Below are 24767 nucleotides of genomic sequence, written 5' to 3' on the forward strand. Positions count from 1 at the left end.
AATTTTGGATAAGAGGTGGGGTCTGCTCTCTTTGGCGGCAGAAATTATCCTACAAACTGACTCCATGCATACGTAACAAAATATCGCCACTAATCAAACCGGTAAGAATAAGATTCACTGGCCTGCCTCACTGTCAAGCTCAAGGTCAAATCTATTAATATATACACACACTTGCTTGTTTTCTCCCCCCCAACATCGTCTGCTACTTGTGCTGTGGACTGGTTATGGGACCTACAATGTAATCCAAAGATGATTGGGGAGTGTTGTTCACTCCTGTGAAGAGAGAGTGGTGATGAGCAAACACAAATCACATTGATTTTGCTTTGAATGAATTTGTTCTCTTTTTTTTTCACTTGAAGTTTGCATTAAGAATGGCATGGTTTTTTCTACACATCAAAACTTGAATTGCTTTGATTGCTTTCTCATATGGGGTCGGGTACTCTTTAAAGATTGCCCACTTGAAGACTCAATCTCTTTAACTCTCTTTCTTTCCCTCTCTCTCCCTCCCTCTCTCTCTCTCTCTCAAGGACTTGTAGTATATAAATGCATGGCCAGGCCAGCTCTATAGCTCCATTGCTAGCTTCTCAACAATGTTCTCAGTTTTCCAGAGTTATGGTGAATGAAGAAAGACGAAGGCCGTATGCGCGGTTTACAATTGGGTGTGTAGCTCTTGCTGGAGAAGCAGGGCACGTGCAAGCTCTCTCTTCAAGCTTTTCTTGCACGTGCTCCCCTTCTCCAACATGGGTTTCTCACCTTTCCTCGTCTCTTTTCCTTGCATCATCCAGCTTGCACAGACAAATGTAGCTTGGTGATATGGTAATGGTAAGCCAAAATGCTGACTTCATCTTTCTACTTTTTTTCCCATTAGTTAATGATACCTTGCTCCTTGCCTACCTAATCTTACAACATATATATAAAGTAATATATATATATATATATATACTGTTGAGTATTCTTGTAAGTGAAGTGTTTGCTTCAAAGAGAGAGTTTGGGGGCATACGGAGGAGGAGTAGGAAGGCAGTTATTGAAAAAACACAGAACCTGAGGACCCCAACATATTATTAAAATCACTGTATCAGTGTGGCTCAAGGTTTAATCCTAGCTAGCTAGACACATGGACTGTTAATGTCATGCATGCCAAAATCTTGGAAAAACGTTAACAGATGAACCTCAAAATTAAAGAATATTTACTCAAAATTAAAGAATATTTACCCGGAGATCATCAAGTGCTTCTAGTAATCAATCAATCTGTTGATCAACGACTCATGAAATTATTTGAAATTAAATCATAGTTAAATTGATTAAATAAAATAAAATATATAAGACTGAATATATTAAAAATGTTATTTTAAGATAGTTGAAATGAAAACGCAGTTAAATTAATTAAATAAAAAAATATTATGTAAAGATGAACATATTAAAAATATTATTTTAAAATAAATAATATTTTTTATAAAATAAAGCTTATTTATATAAAATAAAAAAAATCTTCAAAATTTAAATACAAACAAACTAATTTTTATAGAAAAATCTATTAAAAAAAAAGGCTTTCAAAACTTATAATATAAGTTACGAAACCAAAAACAATTAATAGAAAATAAATTAAAAATAACCACAAAATCAAGTTTTTATATAAAATTATAAAAAAAATGAGTTAAAAAATTCAAACCACGTTAAATTTTTAAATTTGTGGCTTGTATTACTAGATTAGAAGCATCATAAAAGCAAAAACCTATTAAACCTAATCTTCGATAAATCACATATTAAATGATAAAATCAAGAAAAAAATCAAATCACATAAAAAATTATAATTAAAGAATAAAAATCAAAATCAAAATTAAAAATAAATTAGAGGGCATGAAGAGGGTTAAGTTGAAAAAAAAATTTAACAAAAAAATAAATAAAACGAATGAGGGTTGCATTGAAAAAAATAAAATAACATAAATTTTAATTGAATAATAAAATTAAAAACTTATAAAAAATTAAAAAAAAAAGAGCCAATAAAAAAATCTAAAATAAAAAAATAAGAAATGAATTGAAAAAAATAATTTAAGATAAATTATAATTTAAAAAATAAATTGAAAATATAAAATATTTTTATAAAAAGATCAAAGATAAAAATAAATAATAAAATACATAAGAACTATAATTAAAAAACTAAAAAAAAAGGATAAACATGTACTTAAAAAAAAAAACTTATAGGCAACAAATCGCTTATTATCTGCCTCCATATATATAACAATAAAAAAACATAATAATACTTTAAAAAAGGACAATAATATCTTTTAATGTATATTTTTTTGTCTTTTTTAAAAATAAAAATATATTTTTATTTTATTTAAAGAAGTCAAAAATCAACAACTATAATTTTATTATCTCAAGGATAAATAAGTAATATTATGATTTTTTAAAAGACAAAATAATCATCCGTCGATACTTTTAAAATCTATTGGTAATAGAGGTAAATAATTTTTTTATCATGTAAAAAACTTGAAAAAAATTAAAATAACCATAAATAATCTTGTAATAATCAATGATTCACAGCAAAAAACTCACTCCTTATATATTTTCTGTTAATGAGACATAAATTCCTCTTTCTTTCTATTTCATGATTCAAAGCAACCATTGTTTCAGTACATTTTATTTATTTGTAATTGAGTTATATAAGTAAATACATCTTATTATTTACTTTTTTTTTCATAATAATATAAAAAAGTTCAATAATCATTAACTGAAGTAACCATGGCAGTCAAATCTTGAAATCTGAGGGAAGTGGAGGTTTCACTTTACCCTAGAAAGATGGGGGTGTTTGTTTGTTTCTTTCCTCTCTTTTGTGCAAGCAAAGCAAGAGGTTTTCGAAACTTTGATAGGCCATATGGGGTGTTGGAAATTGAAATGGAAAGATGGGGGACAAGGAGGGCAGTGCCAAATCAAGGAACCTTAAAATTCAAGCAATGGTTGTCGTCATTAACGACAGGTAGGAATATATCTGTGGGTCTTTGGACACGCAATGCACGAATCTCTAGACTTCAAAAACTTGCTCTGATCAAATGATTATGTCACTATCTAGGATATGTTCATGTGCATGTACTGTTGTCTGAATAACAGGTGTACACAGCTTGTGATAGCATGGAAAAACACCCAATTATCTAACAAGTTTGTTCTTTACCAAGGCTTAAGGAGTAGTTCTTTCCCCTAACCTTTTCCTGTTGTTTTCTTCTAACTTTGGTCCATTTGCCACAAGGAATGGCGTTTTAATTTGTGAAGCTCCAAATTTGTAGTTTATATTATCAAATTGTCTTCAGCAAAAAAAGGATTGTGCAAGGAATTGATTGTCTATGAGGGTTCATAAAGGCAGCCATGTCCATCATGACTGCTCCATCTGGACATGCGTGACCAGTAAGGGCAAACCCTAGACGGCCTAGATGGAGAGATGACAACACGAGTGATTTTACTGTGCCACTGCGGTATTGAATTACTTGTCTGTTATGCTCCATGTATGTTGCTGTGGATGCCCCCTGACACCTTGATTCTCTATCTAGATGTCTCTGCCGTCACTCTTAACCTAATATTTGTTACAGTGAATAATAGAGAGTTAGAATAGTTTTTTTTCCTTGATTTATTGCAGAGGAAAATGCATGCTCCATGGATGTTATAGTTGCTCATTTTCTTTCCATGAGTCTTTAACCAGCCGTTTGTTATGCTTAAACAAGGACACACATCCCTTCACAGAGTAAAAATTAATCCCGCTCACTCATATATAGACATTATAGCGCTTACTAGAGCACGATTCAAGATTCACCCAAGAACAGAAAAATGGCAAACGATCAGAGCTTCATGTTAGAGCAAACCAGGATTGCTGAAATCTTGATCCTGGTTGCTGATTTCAAAGTGCTAGCAGCGGTTACTCTCTCGGTGACATTTGCTGTGTACCTTTCATTCAATTCCAAGCATGTTCATCTTGTTGACTTCATGTGCTACAAGGCACCAAACACTCTCCGAGTTCCCCTTTCCTTCTTGATAGAAAATGTAGAAAGATGGGTAAGTTTGACAGCATAACAATCGAGTTTCAAACCAAAATCAGTGAAAGATCGGGTATTGGCAACGAAACCTTCTTGCCCACGGGAGTCCACGAATTTCCATGTGATCCTTCCTTGAGTTCTACTATTGAAGAAGTGGAAATGGTGCTCTTCACAATAGTCCAAGACCTATTCACCAAGCACAGGATTGATCCGAAAAGCGTTGACATTATCATCACAAATTGCAGTCTCGTATGTCCCCCTCCATCTTTAGCCACAATGATGATCAATAAATTTGGATTTGGAAGCAATATAAGGAGCTTCAATCTTTCTGGGATGGGCTGCGGTGCTGGCCTTCTGTCAATTTCGCTAGCTCGAGACCTCGTCAGAGTGCACAACAACTCTTCGGCTCTAGTCCTCAGCATGGAATCAGTGAGTTCCAACATGTACCATGGACAAGTCAAGTCTATGCTACTCGCAACCTGCTTGTTTCGAATGGGAGGTGCTGCGATTTTACTATCAAATCGCATAAGTGACAGACAGATTGCTAAATATGAACTCCAATATCTGGTTAGGACTCATCTTGGATCTAAGGATAATTCATACAAATGTGATGTCCAGGAAGCAGATGATGAAGGGTACACCGGAGTATCATTGTCAAGATCCATCCCGCAAGTAGCCGGAGAAGCACTGAAAACTAACATGACAACATTAGCTGCACTTGTGCTGCCATACTCTGAGCTAATCCAGTATGGTCTATCAAATATGTGGAGGAAAGTTTGGCCTCCTGCAAAGAAGAGAGGTTCCTATATTCCAGACTTCAAGAAGGCCTTTGATCACTTTTGCATTCATGCTGATTGGAGCTATAAAGGAGTTCCTTAAGTTGAAAGATAGGGATGTGGAGGCATCAAACATGACAATTTATAGGTTTGGTAACACATCTTCTTCATCAACTTGGTACTCACTGAGCTATCTTGAAGCAAAAGGTAGGGTAAGACAGGGTGACAGGGTTTGGCAACTGTCATTTGGGAGTGGATTTAAATGTAATAGTGCAGTTTGGAAGTGCATTTCCAAGATCAAACCAGATAATTTGAATGTTTGGTCAGACAGGATCGACCAGTATCCAGTGGAAGTGCCAGCGGTAATGGATCATTGATGTGAGTTTAACATGATCGACAGAGCTCAAGATGATCAATAAACTTGTAAATTTGTACTGGAAGCTTGTTAAATAAATATAAATTTCTGGAAACTACAATTTCACATGGATAGCAACTCGTAATCCATGAAGAACTAACAAAATCAGCATGGTTTCTTTCTCATTGTTGTTTCAGAAGCTCAGAAGTCCTCCTCTGTACGTTCTTATATTGCAAGCCAAATACTCAAATTCAAGTCCATATAACATCTAGGAAAATATCCAAATTTTCTTAAAGTTTTGGCGTCACAATCAGACAGCTATTATGTAAGACCAGGCAGATAAATCAAAACCTTGAAGCATAAGATGACTACATGTAAGAACATTCGACATTTAAATTTAAAGATTTGACAAAGGGAAACAGGACAAAGATGGCATAAAGAATCCTACCTTAACAGGGATAATGCTTAGCCACACATTTCTTCACCCGTCTCCTTTACTTAATAAACCTTTGAACTCAACGAGAATACGTAGGCATAAAAAATGATGAATATACTATTGTGATCTTTATAATTTCCTCCTCCATGTTAACTACTCTTTCATCCAAAACATTCTTGAGGCCTTAGACAACTCTAAATCCAAGGTCCAAGGAGTTAACAGCACAAGTAATGCTTCCAACAAGCCCCTCGTTGTAGATGCCACCACATGCAATGCCTAGATTGCTGAGCATAAACAATAACAAAAAGAATTTAATATTGTTACTCATTGTGTTATATTTAAAGTTTTCTATAATCATGCCACCTCTATTTATTGATTGAAGATAGAAAGTTAGATTAGGTCAAGTTAGCTTGTCTCGGGTGGAGTTTGGCCTAGCTTTTAAGTAGGTGGTTGAATTTAAAATGGGAATGGTTGCAAGAGAGTGCAGACTGAGGAAGACATATATTGCTCTCTAATGGCGGGAACTAAGCAAGAGAAACCCAACACTCCACTTCTGCATCGATCAATGCAAACACAAAAGAGTTCAAGAGTTGGACTTAAATCCATGCAAGCAAATAAAACAATCCCCAAAAAACAAAAGAAAGGACTTTGAAACCCATCCCATTTCTGAAAACTCGAGATAAACTAACCCAGAAGGCCAAATTATCACTACATGCGAGGGCATTAAGCTAACCAAGAAAACAACTCCTGTCTATAGGATCTCAATTCAACAGCATCATTCAATTTTATTGATCTCATCTGAAAGTAACAGCAACTAAAAACAAGAAATGAAACTAAAGAGACTGAAAGAACAACCAAATAAACACTATCAAATTCTACAAGGCAAAGACCAAGCAACTTGAAAAATAAAACCCATCAAGAGAAGTGAAAAACATGGCCAAAAGTTTATAACTTCAAGCAAAATGACAGAAAACAAAGAGTAGTACTAAGAGAGAGAGGGCTTACTTGAATATAATTTAGGTTATTTTATTTTATTTTATTTGGTATCACTTGAATTGCCCCAAAAAACTTGAGATAATTACCCAGATTATCTGTTCTCAGTTTTTTTAAAAAAAAATTGTCCTCCAAATCCAAATTGATTTGAATAATTTGAGTGATTCAGTTTTTCTTTTCTTTTTTATCTTTGCTTGTCCCTGCTGAGAGGCAGGGGAGGAAGAAGAATGTCTCTGGAACAAGGGGTGGAGAGCATTTAAAACCACAATGTCAGTAATTAAGTTTACTGCCACTGCTTTTAACTCAGTGATTTGGTTAGGGCATGGCAGTGACAGCATTCATGCAAACCCAGTTACTAGGTGAAAACACAACAGAACTGTGTTTATCGACAAGTAAACTACAATGACTCGACAGGAGAGCTTCAACAAGGTTTTGCAGCTAATTTGATATCTAACCAATTTTTTCTAGGTGAAAAATACAATTTTGAAAAGCAAATTGTAAAGTTCAGAAGTGAGAATTTTCTCAGCTGTCAACAATTGCTGTTCATTCTGTGCTGTCAATCAAACAATAGGACAACCTTCGAGACACTTCATCTTCAGATTGTTCCATCTAGCCTGAGCTCTATGTAGGTCAGTCTTGAAAGCTCCAACATCTGGATACTCAATTCTCAGTAAATGTATATGAGCAATTAGCACAATGAAAAAAAGTCGTTTGGCCCTCATCTGCTGATCTCATCTGTAGGACAAAAGGATACAAAGGTGATCGATTAGTAATGAAATTGTGAATTTGATGATGATATTGCCAAAGTGATTAGGTGAGGTAGAATACTTGTCTGGTTGAAAATTTAAGCTTTGTGTGGCCGCATTTTTCACATTTCTTATTTATCTGTAAAGAAAAATACTTCATGTTAGGACTACCAGCAAATCAAGCTGAAGGCAGCCTGAAAATCAATTTCTGTCCAAAGTATTTACCTCCATGTCTTTCACTTCCATCTTTCCTTCAAAATGTGAGATGCCTAGATCCCTCCTCATATCCTGCACCAAAAGACACACAAGGACAACTGACTTCACACTTTGAATTACCATGCATGATGAAAATGCCAAATACATTTTCTCGAATATGTATAATCCACAGAAGAATAGAGATAATTAAATTGAAAGTAACCATAGGAATTCAAAGAGAGCATCCTACTTCGAAATTCTATAAGTTGCACCTGGTATAACTTGTTGAAGGAAAAAAAAAACAAAAGGAAAATAAAGAGATGGACAAGCTTGGATGCATATGCTTCCATATATGACCTGCAAATGCACATTAATGAAAACTCTATGACATTTGACACCCTTAGTTTTCAAATTAATAATATTTACAAGTGCCTTGATCTACTTTAACATTGAGAGATCATTTTCGACAAAAAGATCTAAGAAACCAGATTCATAAAACCATTCTTCATATGTTCCCCCAGCATTACAGAGTGACAGTTAAACTTGATACTTTATATCCTGCCATATCCAATTTGCAAGAGAAAATAAAAGGGGAAAGAAAAAAGATTGCATGGTAACTCGAGAAAAACTTCATAACTCAACAGGTCAGTTCAGGCATACCTCAGAGCTGACTTGATAACTTATTTCTCTTTCACTTAGATCTGAAGACAGTGGCAGTAAATTCAGTTAGGTAGATTGTCAAGAAAAGGTAACATAATATAGAGGGATTTCATGATGGATATTACACAACAATTTACAATTTGCAAGGCAGTACCGTCATGCAAGATATTAAACTATACAAGATTACCCCCAAGATTCACTTCAGCATTGAAATTAATCTCATGACAGCAGAAAAGGAACAGCCAGTGTTAGACAGAGAGAGAATTGTTATAGACAATTTCAAGACGTAGCATTTCAGTTTGACATTGAACACGTATACAAACCAAGTAAAACATGCGCATGGAGACCACCTACCCACCAAGCACAGATAAACAGGAAACGGAAAACTTTGGGCACGGAAAAAGGCAAACATTAGTTGTTGCAAATTATAAAGCTTGTGAGACAAAAATTAACTAACAACTAAAAGAAACACATGATCCAGAATAACTACAGTGTATAGATTTGTTAATGAGGAACCTGCACAGATAACACTTCTGCTCTTACATTAGCATTGTATAAAATAAGCTGGTCTGAGCCTTGCAAGAGAAAAAGATTGACAAGCATTATCAATGTGCAATTTATTACTTTCCTTTGACCAAGCTTTTGAAAATTTTCAGAACTCACTAAATCCAGATTACAGTGAAAGAAACACCTTGTTAGCTGGATGAACAAACATAAAGAGTTTGTCTGGTCACAGTGCTGATTGGTGAGGCATTGTGGCGAACAATTTCAGAATTATCATCTGTGAAGCATAGATTATTGTATAGAAATTGACCAGGAATATTCTATCTCTCATTTGGGAAACATCAAAAACCAACCATGCGTTGAATTTTTTATTTCGGTGTGTAACAGTAAGAAAAGAGGCAGCGCTCCAAGACAAGAAAAGAGGGAAGGAAAAAGAGAAGATATAATCCAAATACCAGCGATACTATAAAATCTACTAAGGCATTAAGCATACACGCTGGCTGTTGCTACTTTGAACTAAATAGATGATCATGAGCCATACCTTTTGCACTTTTCTTAAATTTGCACAAAGGACATTCAACATGTTCCTTTGAATATAAAAACATCATCGTTCCACATAAATCACAGAACATGAAATCACCTCCTCGAGCATGTGCCATCTCAATGCTCCTTCTATCAGCTGCTTTCTACAGCCAAAGAAACTAAAAATCACCAAATACCATCATGTTCCCTTGTTTTCAATCTAAAAACATATTAAATAAAAAAAAATTCGAAGCTCCAAAAGCATGCTAAACACTTGATAAAATCCGTTGTTTACATCAAAATCAAATCTTCAAATATATAAAGAAGCACGATTTAGAGTTAAGACAGGAAAACCATAAACATAATGTCAATTTAAAGTCCACATATCAAGAGTTAAGACAGGAAAATCATAAACATAATGTCAATTTAAAGTCCACATATCAAGTTAAGGCATCAAAAACGCTATTACTACCAAAAAAAATCAATTTCAAGCTGAATCTAATAAAACCTTTACACTTGTTTTACTTTCTATAAAGCCAACGCATACGTGTTATATATATAATGAAAAACCCAAAATCTTGGCAGATAATTCTTACAAATCCATAAAGCCGTCATCGTAACAGACGAAACATCAAACACCACATGGAAAGGAAAGAAACTGGGTGTAGGGAAAAGAGATCACCTTTTTCGAGCTCAACCGAACTGAGAGGAAAAGCAGGATCGAGCGGAGAAGGAGACCCTCACTCTGCGCTGGATTTCAAGCAAGTGGAAGGAGGAGGAAGCGAGCGTGGGGAAACAAAGGTGAGGTCACAAAACCCTCTGCCTCGAGGGTTTTACTCTCCCTAATTTTTCTGCTAAACTATATTTTAGTCCTTTAAGATTCACATGTGCTCTCCTTTGATTCTTGTAGTTTCAATGTTACCAATATCAGTGAAGAGTGCTTGGCAATTGTTTGATTTAATAATTTTGCATGGGTAGCTACTTGGATCTTTAGTTTTTCATTTCATTCCTTTTTTTTTCCTTTAATTAATCTTCACCAATATCTGAAAAAATCTCAATAAATTTTACCTGCAATTGCTTCAATCATTGTTCTGTTGATTCTAGCAGAGACCTTAAATGATAGAGGCTCATGAAACTTCGAAGACAGCTTGGCAAAGCTCACCTCTTTTCTATGTTGTATCATGCTCTCTTGGTGTAAAGTAAAATAAAGCCTGAAATGCATTTATTTATTTTTTTCATCATCATGTAAGATAATTTATGGAATAATCAATCCATTTTTCCTTACAAAGCAAGTGATATCTCCTATTGGACCACGTGTCTTGAAATGGAGACCATAAATCCTCACGCGCCAACATGTTTTCTAGTATTTCAAGAGGGGGTAAAAATAAAAATAAAGCATTTAGGTTGAAAGTGAGTTATAAAAACATTAATCATATTAATTTAAATTTGTATTTTTTATATTTTTTTATAGTTTTGATGTATTAATATAAAATATTTTAAAAAATAAAAAATAAAATTTTAATTAAAAAGCATTTAAAAAAAAACACGCTACACCACCTTACAAATACAACAAAATATGACAATCTAATAAAATAAAATAAAACAAGGTTTAAAACCAACAAAGATTTGATGGCTCGTTGATTTGATTTTATTTTCAAATTTATTATGATTTTTCTTTAATTCCCTTCATTCCACATCTAATTCCACCCACATGTTATAGTTTTTTTTTCATTATTTAACAGGATTTTAATCCTCAAATACTAATTATTTTTTGCTTTTGAGAATTCAAATATTAAACATTGATTTTAATTTCGAAAATATAGACTTTATTAAACAATCCATGGCCGATAATTGAGGAAATGGTAAGCTTTGACGAGACAAAAGTTACGGGGCCTGTGGGTCTATGAGATTCGTGAACAAATGCTACAATCAACTCAATTTGTAACGTATCCTTCACTCGTAATTGCCATACCTAATTAAGGGATTTATCTAGGAAACGTATAGATTATTTAATTACTGGTTGAACATGTGAAATATTTTTATTAGAATAATATTTTAATTTTTTTAATATTAGCCTGATTAAATTTAAATTAATTTTTATAAGCTCAACTGAGTCATTGAAAATTTAATTATATCAATCAGGTTTTATGATAACAATGTTTTGCTTGTTTTAATTAGAAATTCAATTTGGATTAAATTTTAAATTTTGTGTTTTTAAAATTAATTCATTGGATTATGATTAGATATTTTCTACATACTTCACAGGCTTCATTGACCGGCTCATTTAGTGGGGGAAAAAAAAGATATAAAAAAATAATAAATACATAATTTAAACAGTAAATAACGCATATTTGACCTCACGCTCGAGTGATGGAGAAAGGAGGAGACCACCACTTATTATCGGGTAAACTTAGTTTTCTAGTGTTTGATAAAGTCCAACAAGCTCCCCATCAAAGCACCCCACGACATGACACGAGTAGGGCTCGATCAATTGACATGCCTGTATAATGGATATTTTCAGGCACTGTGATTGCGCTGTCGTTTATGATTTTAGATGTTTTTAAAAATAATTTTTTATTTAAAAATATACTAAAATAATTTTTATAATATCATCACATTAAAAATATTTAAAAAAAACTAAAGAGACAACAATTTAATATATTTTTATATAAAAAATATCCTTTAAAAACAATCAAAAACAATTTCAAAAAGACTCGTGAATATTTTTTTATCATCGTGTCCGGTATAAAGAATACAACTTATCGTGATATACATGTTTGTCTTTTCACTTTATAATTTGCAAAGATAGCATTGTGATGAATCCATGCAGGCTTTTTCTTTTTAATATTTATGATTTTATTTCCCTTTAATCCAAGATATTTGATAAAGTTATAACTCCATTTGCTTCACGTAAAATCAATCTTTATAATAAGGTGAGATGCATTTTTATTTTTTTAAACATCCTCGTTGAAAATGCATTCCATTTATTTTATATACACACCAATTATAAGTCAGATTTATTTTTTTTAACATAACAAAAATATTTATATCATGTAAAATTATTTTATATTATTATTATACATGACCCAACTCTATCTATTTAATTTTTTACATAGTCCAGTTTTAAAATCAAACTATATAAAAATTACCTTAATATAGCTTAATTAACTTGACTAATTAAAAAATAATTCACATAAATACGTGAGAATATGATTGAGAAATAAACAATGAAATTAATAAAAAAAATCTATTAACCCAATTTCTTATCTAATCTCGACTTTGGGTTGTTTTAACGTTTTTTTATTCAAGAGAATCTTATCTTTTAAAAAGTATATTCTATAAGTTCACATGAGTAAATAAAACTTTAATTGTTCTAAATTCTTACAAATAATATGCACTCTGACTCGAGATTTGCTATGTATATTTTAAACCCTTTATCATTACGTCATGTTCCTTAGAGACTATCTTAACATGATTTAATAAATTTAATGGATTCAAAAACAAAATGTATTAGTAAAAAATAAATACAAGGAATTAATTAAAAAAACAAAGTTGACAAAGAAAAAAATATTCACACCCAACTTCTTACCCAAATTAAGTTTTAAAATTATTATGATATGATTCAATTAATTTGAAACATCCAATAACAATCCAAGTAACTGTTTGAAGAGATTAAAAATAGAATCAAGAAAGATAAAATTGAGACAAAGAATAAGATAAAAATACAGAAGGAGTAAATAAAAAAGAAGAAGAATAATAATGTGCAAAAATGACTCTCGGTTAAAAACATCATTTTTTAAGTATAAGGAGTAACATATATCGAAAATTTAAGAAAGCATTAAAATAAAGAGAAGGATGTAAAGAGTATGATTTAAGTGGGAAACGAACTTCCTTTCTCATGCATTTTCAATTTTAAATTGAAAATTAGATGAATACAATAAGTGGGGTAGTATTTTAAAGCGGTTTTTAAACTGTTTTGATATAAAAAAAAATATTAAACTAGTATTTAAAAAAAATCCATGATTTTGATGTATTACTGATAAGAATTAAAAAATATATATAATTTTTAAATTAAAAAATTATTTTTACAAAAATATCACATATCATAATTTTATAACATACAACTAGAAAACACATTACATCATGCATCATATACCAAACTAGAAACATATAACTTTGCTGATTAGTTAAATTCTAACAAAGTATTTTTGTTTTTATAAAACATTTATGTTAGCCTCGGTAATCGGTATATTATAAATAAATAATTTTTATTATCATGTTTTACGTCACATCCTAATTACTGTAATTACAATATATTTCCTTCTCTATAATTCTCATTAAAATCTAAATCCAAAATAACAGCAACATGAGAGACAAATCAAGTTATCACTTATCCAATATTTTAAGAATACATTTTTAATTTTTTAATTATAATATTTTCCAACCTTGAATTTTTATTTACAAATATAGTTGTTAAATTCAATTTATAGTCGATATAAGTAGATAATTAAATCATCATTCATCAAATTAACTTTTAAAATCAATATATTTATAAAGTTATTTTTTAAAGAAAAGATAAAAAAGAAAAATCACAAAAATTATTTTTTTTGCCCAATCAAAATTTGTTTGGCTTATGACATAATAATAATATATATATATATTTTCCTTGGCGTGAAAACTTTTGAAATTCTAATCATTCCCACAAAAATAAAAAAAAGCTTCTTCTCCTATCACGTCAAAACTCCGATTCAACTTATCGAAAGGCGGCTAAAGAATCTTCAGTGGCAATACGGTAATAAAATCCAGTACCAACCCCAAGAATTATAAATTTGGACAAGGCTAAGGAAATTTTCGTATTTCTAATGTAGATAATGACCTCCCATCACGTGACACGCCACGTCTCACCTCTTTCCTTTAGATCTCCGGCATCCGGGCCCCACATTTCGCATCGATCTTATCTTCGCAAACGTGTCCAATCCATTCATTTGCCACTTCACTTCATCGCTTCTTGATCCAAATCAACGGTCCAGATATAACCAGACTAGCTCGACCCTTAACCAGACTGGCTTGAACCTTAACGCCCCACTTCCTCTTTAAATGCTGCTCTCCTCTCCCTAAGTTCACTCCCTTTATCCGCTGCTAGCCTAAAACTACGCCGTATTTGTAAACGGTCGGTGTCTCTTTCCTCAAATTTCGTCGTTTTTTTTTTCTTTTTCTAACGTGCGCCATGAGTCTTCTTGATCATCTCTGGGACGACACCGTTGCTGGTCCTCTTCCGGACAACGGCCTCGGGAAGCTCCGGAAGAAACCGAGCTACGGCCTCCGGCCAAACTCCGGCAAGGGTACGCAAACCAATTCTTGCCACGACGATCATGAACCATAATAAAATGATGAAATCAACTTATCCGAGTCGGACGGTTCCTGTAAATAAGAGAATTGGAATAATATTTTTTTTTTCCTTTGCACGCCGTAAAGAAGATTCGAATCTCATCACAATCTAATTTTGATTTTTTAAATAATCTTTTTTGTTATGAATAGAATCTGATGGTAGTGGTGGTAGCGTGATGAGGTCGTACGGTGGTGAAGCGACGACGGAGGAGACGAAGAAAGTGACAAGGAGTATCATGATAGTAAGACCACCGGGATACCAGAATAACGGCTCCTCTGCCACTCCCCCGGCGTCACCAGCTGGTTCTTCTCCTCCGCTGTCTCCTTTCTCTGGTAAGACAATAATGCCCTTCGGTTTTTCCTTCTCTCCTAAAAAAGCGGAGAATAAGGGTAGTTTTGTCATTTACGGGGTTAAGTGTACTACGGTGATTGTTTAATTTGGTGGGGTGATGCAAGTTGTGTGTTTGTTTGCTTGATTGCCGTTTTAGATAATGACATTCATGTTGCCGTTTTAGATAATGACATTCATGTCCCTTTCAACGTTCAACTATGCATGAGATGCTATTGATCAATGCCCTACATTAATAATTTTGATATTAATGTTACTAATTTTTAACTTGGCATCCGCATTTTATTTAGGGTTTGGTTGGCATATCACATCAAGATTACGTGTGATGGATAATGGTAGGTAGACATTTTTTTTGTGGACTATAATAATATATAGTACAGTTCATTTTTGATGAATATCATATGTTCATGATGAAGTTAAAATGAAACTATTTGCTAGTCAATCTAGGTATCATCACTTGGATTAGGTGAAATATATATATTTTTTAATACGATTAATTTAGTTAAGAACTAGTAGCCTTTAATTGACAACGTCAACATGATCTTACAAAGAAATGAAAACTATCAATAACTAATGGGATGTCACTACTGAATGAAACACAGGACGTGGGATGTTTCTGAAGTTTGGGATGTTACTGGTTTTAGTTCGAACACAATAAGATTAATTACTCTGTAAAAAGTTGGTGCAAGGCATCCCATATTGCCACATTATGATAATTGCTACTTCCATAATTCTATTGATTTTCTATGCTTTGCTGGTGGGAATATATATATATATATATATTGTTGAGGATAGTTTAATTGATTCTGTGGTGCTTGGTAGCCTGTTGTTGTCTCATTAATTGCTCTCTATAGAAGTCTAGCTAGCCACATGGTTTCGTTACCTACCTTGCACGTTCTTTTGTTACCTACCAGACTGATAATGTGGGAGAAGTGAGGATGAGTGAACCTGGTGGTCACTGACTTCAACCGATTGTATTTTGTTAAGGAAGCAGAGAGTCCTTTCGGTTTCGAAGAAGGTCTACGTCGGACGCATACGAGAAGACAACCGAGATTGGACCCAGAATTCCTACTTCTCCTTACGGCGAATGATATATGAGCCTTTTACATCTTCTCCGGCATCTCCACGTATTCTCTCACCTCTCTACGTCCTGTTTGTTTGGGTTTGTAGTGAAGTAGTATATCCAAGTGCGTGTTTTTGTGTAGTTGATAAAACTGCTGCGTTTCGAACCTTATGCCTTCGTGTTGATGGCCAGTGAAACTGGTGGTGAGTTGTAATATATATGTAGAGTTGGTATTCCACGATGCAGCTTCTCGTTGTCTATCTGTATTTGTAGCTCTTCTCATTTTCGTCCTTTGCTTGCCCTTTCTGTGTGAGTGGGAGCTAGCAGCGTTATGGTGCAAGTCTAGACGGTAAGTGTTTGATAAAGTAAAAGCCAATAAATGTAGTAGTTGAGGCTGCTATGGTGAGAGTGAGCATCAAGGATGGATGGTGGGCTTTCAGCTTGGTGGCTCTGATGAAATGATAACTTGTTATTGCTTTCCTTCTAATTTGATAAGAGGGGCATGATAAGTATCATGTTGTCAACGCTAAAGTGGGGCTTGGCTCTGAATCAAGTGGAGGGACCACGACACTCTTAGTGGCTTTATTTGTTGTTGAAGAGCCATCAGGTTGGAAGAAATCAATTTGGACGATATATATATATATATATATATATATATATATATATATAAACTATTTTGGAGGGAAAGGAGAATTGAGGGCTTGACTGAGTAGTATAAAGGTTCATTTTTAACTATATTATCTTGTGCTCGAATTTAAAAGAAGTTGCAAGAAAAAAAATCTTAAAAAAACATCTATTTGGATAGGATTTCTGTATAAAATCAAATTAGGCAAATCTAAAATGTCCGTGCATAAAACAAATTAACAGAGAACAATCAGTGAAGTTATGCTTTTGTCTTAAATTTGTGTTTTCATGGATAATCTATCAATGTAGGATTGTAAAGTGGCATCTCCATCTTTTTTTGTGTTTTAAAAATTAAATTAATTGAATACATTTAGAAGCCAAAAAAAAAAAACTTAAAGTGCAATTTAGGGACATTCTTGGGTTTCACATTATAAGCATGTATTCTCGAAGCATGGCAACATGAGTCTATAATTAAGATTAATTTGATCTTTTAATAAGTAAAATAAAAAACTCAAAAAGCGGTTACTCCGCCACTTACAAGTGTGAATGACTGCAGGTCAAAATCATTATTTTTATGCACCATTCAATTCTTCTGTGCATTTTCTTTCTCGCTAGGTGTCAGGTGCATGGGGTTTGACAGCAGTTTAATTTTTATTTCTTTTTATTTTTCTCTCATCTGCCTCGATTTACGTGTTGCATCTAAAAAAATCAGGTAGTTTTTCAATTTATTCTTCCGAATGTAGTTGTATTTTTTTTTAATTTTAGTTATTTTATTTAAAAAAATCTTGAATTAAATTTTTTTTTCTAATTTTATCTTTCATCAATTTTCAATATCTCAGATTTAATTCTTAATTTTTTAATTATTATTATTTATTTGAAATAATTTATATAATTATTTTTTATGTGATTTCATCTATATTTATTTTTTATTAAATTTAATTTTTATTTTTCAATAGAATTTTTTAACCTTTGAATTTGAAAGATATTATATTTTTACAACTAGACTTGGTAAATTTAAGGTAAATACTCGCATTCTTTTCTAATTGATAAATCTAATATATAAATTATATCTTTATTATGATTAAAGAGAAATATATAATAAAATTAAGTATTTTGGAAAATAAAAATAATTAAATAATTTTTATATGTGTTTTAAAACATTTGAAAATTAAAAAAATTATTTCTTATGATAAGAAGATTTAAATATAAAAATTTCTTGATCACGCGACCAAGTAACTCGTAAAAACGATGCAAAACTCTAAAAAAAAATCAATAAGGCTTGATAAGAATGTGATGATGAAAGTCCTTTTCAAGACACAGTATTATTAGAAAAAGAAACCATTATCTAATGAAAATAAATTCACAAAAGGAGAGTATAAAAAATATACCACAAGGTTAGTTATACCTTGTTAAATATAAAATCTATAAGTAAAAAAAAAAAAAACAAAATTTATATAGCATGTTCTAATTTATATCGCAAGATTGGAATCTGAAAAAGAGTACTTGGGTTCTCCCAATAACAAAAAAGTGTATCATGTCTGAATCTAACTAGGGTTCGTGGTGGTGGAGGAACTGGATCGGAAAAGAAAAAGGAATTCTAGTTGTAAGATATCTAAAGAAACTGTCGCTGGAATTGAGATCTCATTCAAAGAGAAAGATATCAAATATCTAGAGTTTCTTTTTGTATATTACATGGATGATCCAATCCGCAAGGACGACATAGAATAATGTCAAAAAACTTTGGGCAAATTTTTAGTTTGAACTAACTATGAAATTAAAAATTATAATTGTTGTTGTAAATCTAGATAATAAGTATAATTACATTATAATTCAAATTTTCCTAATCAACTCTTTCTTGGATCATATTACGTGAGATTCAATCAATTGTAATTTTTTGGATAGTAAAAATTAATGATATTGCTTGTGAGGAATTCATCAATTTATGATCATATAAGAAATAAATTATTCAAAAATAACATAGAGTGTTATATTTGCTAAATAAAAAGTCTTAGTTCATTACCTATCATGCTAAATATAATTGATGGATTTAATTGATAGATTTAAATCTATTGATAATTTTGCTTGTAAAAATAACATGTTATTAAACTCTTAAGCTTTTTTTTTTCATTATAATATTTTTAGTGTATATTAAGTGAGTATTTTTGTAAGTGTTTATTAATAGATACTGTGAGGGCATATTCAGTCGAAAGAATTCATCATAATGTACCAATATAATATTTTTATCAATTTGTTTGTTCATATTTGTTAATTTTATAGAAGTGTTTTTATTATTATTTTTTTGTATGAACAAGTTTTTTTATTGATTTTTTTTAATTTTATTATTTAACATTAAATTGATTAAAAATTAGGTTCTTTCCTTAAGCCCGAATATAAAATTTTATAGATTATGATTTTAAAAGATTAATAGTTTTGGTTAATTTTTCATGTTATTATATTAGATTTGTCTTTTAAACACACGTATATTATTAAATTAACCAAACTTATTAAATTCATTTGATTTAATGACTCAAATTTCATATTTCATGTATTTCTTTAGAATTTCTACCATTGCATTAACTTTTTTTTTTTATTATGAAAAATCTGTCTTAGTCTACGGTATTGCATCAACTATTAATATTGGTTTATTTGAATTATTTTTTAAAATATATTTTTTTTCTCCCTATTTATTATAATTAAGCTTTCTAGTTTTTTTAGGTACGAGTTCTATTATTTTATCATAATTCTATATTTTACATTGTAGGTTTTATAAGGTAACTATAACTACTCCAGGTAATTTTAGTATCTTAATATAATTTTTTTAAAAAATAATGTTTAACGGATCACCATTTAGGTATTTTAAATGTTTTTTTAGCCAATATAAATCAAAATTTTAACTTCATAATATTTTTATATTTTTTTTTAAATTTAAAAAATAATCCAATTCGTGGTGTAGCAGGAGTTAAAAAACAATGTTTATCAAAAGATATGAAAGATTATTCATAATTACTGCATCAAGTATTTATCAAGAAAACCTGCAATTTAAAGACCAATTTGGATTGTTTTATGTTGAATTGAAAAAAAAAAAAATCTACGGATCAAATTGACTTGACAAAATCCTGCCCAAACATAAACATGATTAGGTTACCAATAAATAATTGTCCCCCCCCCCCCCCCCCCCCCCCCCACAAAAACAAAAAAAAAAAAAAAAAAACAAAACACAACAATACCATTTTAATAAAATTATTAATCTAATTTAATACGATGATTCACTGGCTGCCTAATAATCCAATAATCTAGTTTCTTTTTTCTAGCCCACTCTCAAATTAAATTTTGCAACTATTATCTTATTAAGTAGATGTAAAATGTTTATAACGTTTATAAAGTTTATAAAAAAGATTTTCAATTGAAAATACCTTATAATAATATTTATTTATATGTATTTGAAAAATATTTATTTAGATATAAAAATAATTTAAAAAATAAAAGCTACCGAACAAATACGAGTATTCTATACTTATCAGTTATCACATAAAAACCATGCAAGTGACGGAACACTGTGCAGGGAATGTAATCATCTTTGACACATGAAATAATGATACAAATAAATAGTACGAGCCCAATGTGTCTTCGCATGGAAACAAATTTATTCAATTTACACATGAACATGGGCCTTCAACTATCCTCTTTATGGACCAGACTGAATTCAATTTTTTTTTTTTAAATCCAGGCTCAATCCAGCCCATTGAATCCAAATTCATATCAGCCGGGTGTCCTAAAAACCACACAAATTCTTCCATTTTTGTGCGATCATTCACCACCGTTTGTGGAGGAGGTAGTTCCTCTCTCAAATTCTAAGTCAATTCGAAGCTCGAAAAGTAAAAAATGAAGAGAAAATATTGTGGGTCCTTGATTTTTCTGCTTCTTTTTCACTTGCAAATCCATTTCTCCTCTGGTAAAGATTCTTTCTTCGTTAATTCCTTTTCATGGGTTCCTTTATTCTCCAATTTTGTCCCTTGATTTGTTATTTGTGTTGATTTTAGAGAACCCACTTGTAATCTATTGATGTTGGTACAGAAACTCACTTGTTGGGTCCTAGTTTTGGTGTGTGATTTACCATTTAGAAAATTAAAAGATAAGAAATTTTGCTTTCGTTTTGAGACACAGAATTACTGTATTTGAAGCCGAATAGTTGAATAGGTTGTTTAGGCCTTCTGTTTACAGGACACTTGAAAAGTTGGAAACTTGTTTTGTTAAATAATGGGTGATGGTCTTTGTCTGAAAATTTTACTCTCTTTTTTGGTGCAGAAAGTTGCATTTTTATTTGAAAGCCTGCTGTTTACGTGTCCATTGAAATGTATTTGGACTGGTTTGTAAGAAGTGAATTCTATTGAGATAAAATTTGCTGATGAATTAAATTCAGACTCTCATTTCTGTTTTAAAACGAACCTGAGTGCCAGGAATTGGATTTCCCTCAAGAATTGCAGGGTTTGACCATCACAATGGTTCACTTTGTTAATGTAGGAAAAAATGCTAGAGTATGTGTTTCTAAAGGTGGTCGCTTTCCGCCGTATTCATCGGAAGGGAAACCTCCAAAGAAGGTAGGCAAGGGTGCAAGAGATTTGACCCTTTGTAGGCTGTTTAACAAAAAGACTTGTTGCGATGTAGCTCAGACGTATCCTGCCTCCCTGTCTGTTAGGAGGCTGGCTTCAACTGGAGAAGCCAGCCAGGAGTGCTTGCAATTATGGGAATTGTTGGAATGTTCAATTTGTGATCCCCAAATTGGTGTTCAGCCTGGACCTCCTCTTATATGCGCCTCTTTTTGTGACAGAGTCTATCAAGCTTGTGCTAGTGCTTACTTCTCTATGGATGCAAATAAACGGGTGAGAGCAGAATCACCTTTTTTGTCCAGTTTGGATTTTTGAGTTTTCTGGTGTAAGATTTCACCTTTTTTGTCCAGTTTGGATATCAGATTAGCTTACAGTGTTTACATTCATTTGAAATGAGAATTGCATTTGATGTGTTCAATGATTAGTGCTTGCGTAAGGTCTGAGAACTCGTTAGTTCAATTAATGAGTCCATCAACTAACTTTTCTCAAATGTGGTTAAAGAAAATAATATGGTATGTATCATCCTTTATGTTTGCATGGTAGACTAGCATTCTGTTTAGGCCTGTTAAATATCATAACAATTTGAGGGTTCTTAATTTCTCCCACCAGAATGTCTGAGAAAATCAATTTCCTGATTGGATTTCACCTATCAGGTCATAGCACCGTGTGGAGTAAATGACTTTGTTTGTGGACAAGCTGTTGAATGGTTCTCCAATGGCACAGAGCTCTGCCATGCTGCAGGTTTTGCTGTTAAGCTGTCTGATGCATATGTTGGTGTAGAAGAGGTGTCTTGCTATGGTGGTAGAGCCAGTCTTGATTCTATCTCCGATTCATGGAGGTCTCCACAATCCGAGTTTACCCAGAAAGTTGAGAATTTAGGGTTCGTGGAAGATTTACAGCAGTGGGTGCAGGAAATGCAATTTGGTGAAAAAGTTTCTTGGGCAGTAGGAGGTTTAGTTCTCACTGCAGGCCTCTTGTTTATGAGGTTAGACTAATATATTCTTGCCTTTTTACATCTTCAACATCTTCAAGACTCCGTACATAGCTTTTTGGTTTTCACTTTTCAGTCATCATTTTAGTTCCTAAGAAAATAGGATTACTATAGAGATAATGTCCACAATATTCCCTTTCATCTGGCTGAAGTAGTTACACCAAATAAAGATTAAATAAAAGGTTCCTGCTTTCAAAATGGATAACAACCCCTAAAGGAGCCAATGTTACAGAAAATATAGGCTTCATTTTTCATGCTTTTCTTTAAAAATTAGAACACCACTTCTGAGCACCTTAGACCTATCATCCATGTAGGTGACATCTTTGGCTTTTAGCAGTGTGTTGTGTGTATTCAGAAAGCTTAGTGAAGTTCGCTTCCTGTCAAGCACGCGTCAGTAAATACATATTACTTAACAGCATATAGGAGACATCAAATACACTATAGATATCATAATGTGTAACTCATTTTTCTTCATAAATCATCCATGCTATCTTTCTTTTTTCCCCGTGTAATCATGGCTGTGAAGTTGATTGTTTGTTGTCATCATATTAGCACTAGTGAATAATGAAATATTTCATCGTTTGTTTTTTAATATATTTTGCCGACCATGCAGTAAAAGGAAGAGTCATAGTCAGCGCCAAAAGCTTGCAGCTATTCAAAGAGCTGCAATAGCTGCAAGGAGATTGGATGGCCGGATGAGCCAGAATTCTCCTGATAGTTTAGTGAATAGGAAAGGAATTCGAAGATGATATTTTAATTTACAGGTGAGCGATGCTATTAGAATTACTCTTATGTCGTTAATCATCTGTTATTCCATTCTCTCTTGTTAGAAAAAAAAACAATTAAAGAAGCATACATGAGTTCATAGGTTTCTTATAAAAGCTATTGCCACCAGTTTGAGTGAGTGAAACTATTTCCTGAATTTCTTCCCTTCTCTCTTTCTTTCCAAAATCCTGATAAAGAAATTACGGGGCTTGGATAAGTGTTAACGTTCTTGACCAGTTCAGCACGTAACAAATACGATTCAGATAAATATTTCTCTTCATTCTCATTTTCTTCTAAAGAATTTCTTACCACAAACATGCAACTACACGTTTTGCAGATCCATTCTGGAATAAGCTGCCCTGATATCTAGCTGGAAGCTATCAAGAACTTCAACAACACAATCTCAGGATTGACTGATGTATATTTGTTAAGCTTCGATGATTGGGGTGGGAAACAGAAATTAGGATTACATGTGTCCTGCAGTTTTGCTATAACAGTTGTCGATCTGAACCTGTTGGTGTTTTGTATATAAAAAAATCTCTTGGTATGAGATAAACAAGTCTTTTTCATACCCTTTCAAAGAATTTCTGAGTTGCTTCTACAATACAGGATGTATAAGACAATACTACTGGTGTAGGGTCATAAAATATTGAATAATCCCAAAACTTTGAAGGAAAGAAATCATTTTTAAAATTTTTCTGTCATGATCAATAAAAAACTATTTTTTTTTTATTTTGAGAAAAAAACACTTTCTAGTTAATAAATTTAACTTGATTTTTATAAAAGTATTTTTTTTTTATTTTGAGGAAAAAACAGTTTTTAGAAGGTGTAAAAAATTTAGTAATGTTATATTATTTGTTGATTATATCAAATTTGATTTTTAGATTTTTAATTGTTAAATATTTTGTATTGTTTTTTTTTTTAATTTCATCTATTAAAATTTGATTTTTATATTAACTTTGGTTTTTATTTTTATAGTTTTTATTTTTTATTTTTATTTTTTAATTAACATTTTTTATTTATCAAATTTATTTATTATTTTTTAGATTGTTACTTATTTTATTTGACATAATTGATGAAATTATAATTATTATAATTATAAATTTATCATCTTTTAACTTTTTTTATCTATTAGATTTGATTTATATTATTTTAATTGTTATTTATTTTATTTGAGATAATTTATAAAATTAGATTTTTTAATTTTAATTTTATTTAATCTTTTAATTTATAAGATTTGTTACTTATTATTTTAATAATTTTTTAAAAAATTATTAATAAGTTATTTTCCAACTATTTTTATGACATAATTAAATATTATAAAGTGTATTTTTCTTGATATTACCAAACATAAAATACGATATAATTTTTAAAAATTTCTTTTATAAAAATACTACATTCCCAAAGAAAACTTAAGGAAACTATTTTTCAGGGAAAAAAGACAGGTGAATTTCTTTCTTTTTGTGCTGGTACCCATAAATTTCCTTTCTTTTTGCATATATATTTTTTATGGTGATTGCATTTGATGAAACTCTGCATCGTGTCCAATAATCTGTTACACCAGGAAATGCCACTCGTGTCTGATTCACTATTCTATTGCAGAGTACTTGAGAAGAGTTCAAGATTAGTTTGAATTGCGTAGATACCAGACAAACGGAAGTGATGAGAAGTTCCTTGTAAATAACCTACCACTTGCTAGAACATCCAGATTAGGATCATGAGCTTTCATAATGACATCAATTGATGCTTATGTCAAAGTTAAATTGTGTGG

The 24767-nt window shown here is 31.8% G+C and overlaps 3 protein-coding genes, 1 long non-coding RNA gene and 1 pseudogene across 10 annotated transcripts; 4 read left to right on the forward strand and 1 right to left on the reverse strand.

The window, feature by feature from the left end:
- The first annotated feature begins 2985 nt into the window (after window positions 1–2985).
- Window positions 2986–5279, forward strand: LOC105125095 (3-ketoacyl-CoA synthase 7-like; annotated as a pseudogene).
- A 239-nt stretch (window positions 5280–5518) lies between these two features.
- LOC105125096 (TFIIB zinc-binding protein) lies at window positions 5519–10043 on the reverse strand. 4 transcript variants are annotated; one of them, XM_011025399.1, is made up of 7 exons: window positions 9892–10043; window positions 9229–9366; window positions 8184–8224; window positions 7554–7616; window positions 7411–7467; window positions 7197–7317; window positions 5519–5873 (listed from the first exon to the last, which is right to left on the reverse strand). In XM_011025399.1, exons 2-6 carry the CDS (start codon window positions 9344–9346, stop codon window positions 7243–7245), a joined length of 354 nt encoding a protein of 117 aa, XP_011023701.1. In that variant the 5' UTR covers window positions 9347–9366; window positions 9892–10043; the 3' UTR covers window positions 5519–5873; window positions 7197–7242. The 4 variants fall into 4 exon arrangements, with proteins under 4 accessions (XP_011023701.1, XP_011023700.1, XP_011023698.1 ...); XM_011025398.1 differs by lacking the exon at window positions 5519–5873 and having other exon boundaries at window positions 7003–7317; window positions 9229–9388; XM_011025396.1 differs by lacking the exon at window positions 5519–5873 and having other exon boundaries at window positions 7003–7317; window positions 9229–9373; window positions 9892–10041.
- LOC105125097 (uncharacterized) lies at window positions 5883–7152 on the forward strand. The gene is made up of 2 exons (XR_842180.1): window positions 5883–6870; window positions 6902–7152. It is a non-coding gene; the product is annotated as an uncharacterized LOC105125097 (long non-coding RNA).
- A 4278-nt stretch (window positions 10044–14321) lies between the features above and the next one.
- LOC105125098 (auxin-repressed 12.5 kDa protein) lies at window positions 14322–16299 on the forward strand. 4 transcript variants are annotated; one of them, XM_011025403.1, is made up of 4 exons: window positions 14322–14551; window positions 14748–14930; window positions 15237–15281; window positions 15861–16299. In XM_011025403.1, the coding sequence occupies exons 1-4, from the start codon at window positions 14437–14439 to the stop codon at window positions 15863–15865; spliced, it is 348 nt and encodes a 115-aa protein (XP_011023705.1). In that variant the 5' UTR covers window positions 14322–14436; the 3' UTR covers window positions 15866–16299. The 4 variants fall into 4 exon arrangements, with proteins under 4 accessions (XP_011023705.1, XP_011023702.1, XP_011023704.1 ...); XM_011025400.1 differs by lacking the exon at window positions 15237–15281 and having other exon boundaries at window positions 14323–14551; window positions 15938–16299; XM_011025402.1 differs by lacking the exon at window positions 15237–15281 and having other exon boundaries at window positions 14323–14551; window positions 15941–16299.
- A 4110-nt stretch (window positions 16300–20409) lies between these two features.
- Window positions 20410–23655, forward strand: LOC105125099 (uncharacterized). Its single transcript, XM_011025404.1, has 5 exons — window positions 20410–20585; window positions 21155–21513; window positions 21894–22225; window positions 22845–22995; window positions 23334–23655. Exons 1-4 carry the CDS (start codon window positions 20516–20518, stop codon window positions 22978–22980), a joined length of 897 nt encoding a protein of 298 aa, XP_011023706.1. The 5' UTR covers window positions 20410–20515; the 3' UTR covers window positions 22981–22995; window positions 23334–23655.
- Window positions 23656–24767: the final 1112 nt, after the last annotated feature.

This window comes from Populus euphratica, unplaced genomic scaffold (genome assembly GCF_000495115.2).
Source record: "Populus euphratica unplaced genomic scaffold, PopEup_1.0 scaffold28.1, whole genome shotgun sequence".
Classification (NCBI taxonomy): domain Eukaryota; kingdom Viridiplantae; phylum Streptophyta; class Magnoliopsida; order Malpighiales; family Salicaceae; genus Populus; species Populus euphratica.

Bases quoted from the DNA above. Each gene is read 5' to 3' on its own strand.
- LOC105125096 (XM_011025399.1), bottom strand. From the start codon at position 9,346: ATGGCACATGCTCGAGGAGGTGATTTCATGTTCTGTGATTTATGTGGA. The intron at 7,617-8,183 runs GTATGCCTGAAC...CTTTTGGTGCAG, and splicing joins GTTATCAAGTCAGCTCTGAG to GATATGAGGAGGGATCTAGG. The intron at 7,318-7,410 runs GTATTCTACCTC...TTTGTCCTACAG, and splicing joins TTAAATTTTCAACCAGACAA to ATGAGATCAGCAGATGAGGG.
- LOC105125098 (XM_011025400.1), top strand. From the start codon at position 14,437: ATGAGTCTTCTTGATCATCTCTGGGACGACACCGTTGCTGGTCCTCTT. The intron at 14,552-14,747 runs GTACGCAAACCA...TGTTATGAATAG, and splicing joins CCGGCCAAACTCCGGCAAGG to AATCTGATGGTAGTGGTGGT. The intron at 14,931-15,937 runs GTAAGACAATAA...TTGTTAAGGAAG, and splicing joins TCCGCTGTCTCCTTTCTCTG to CAGAGAGTCCTTTCGGTTTC.
- LOC105125099 (XM_011025404.1), top strand. From the start codon at position 20,516: ATGAAGAGAAAATATTGTGGGTCCTTGATTTTTCTGCTTCTTTTTCAC. The intron at 20,586-21,154 runs GTAAAGATTCTT...TTGTTAATGTAG, and splicing joins GCAAATCCATTTCTCCTCTG to GAAAAAATGCTAGAGTATGT. The intron at 21,514-21,893 runs GTGAGAGCAGAA...TTCACCTATCAG, and splicing joins CTATGGATGCAAATAAACGG to GTCATAGCACCGTGTGGAGT.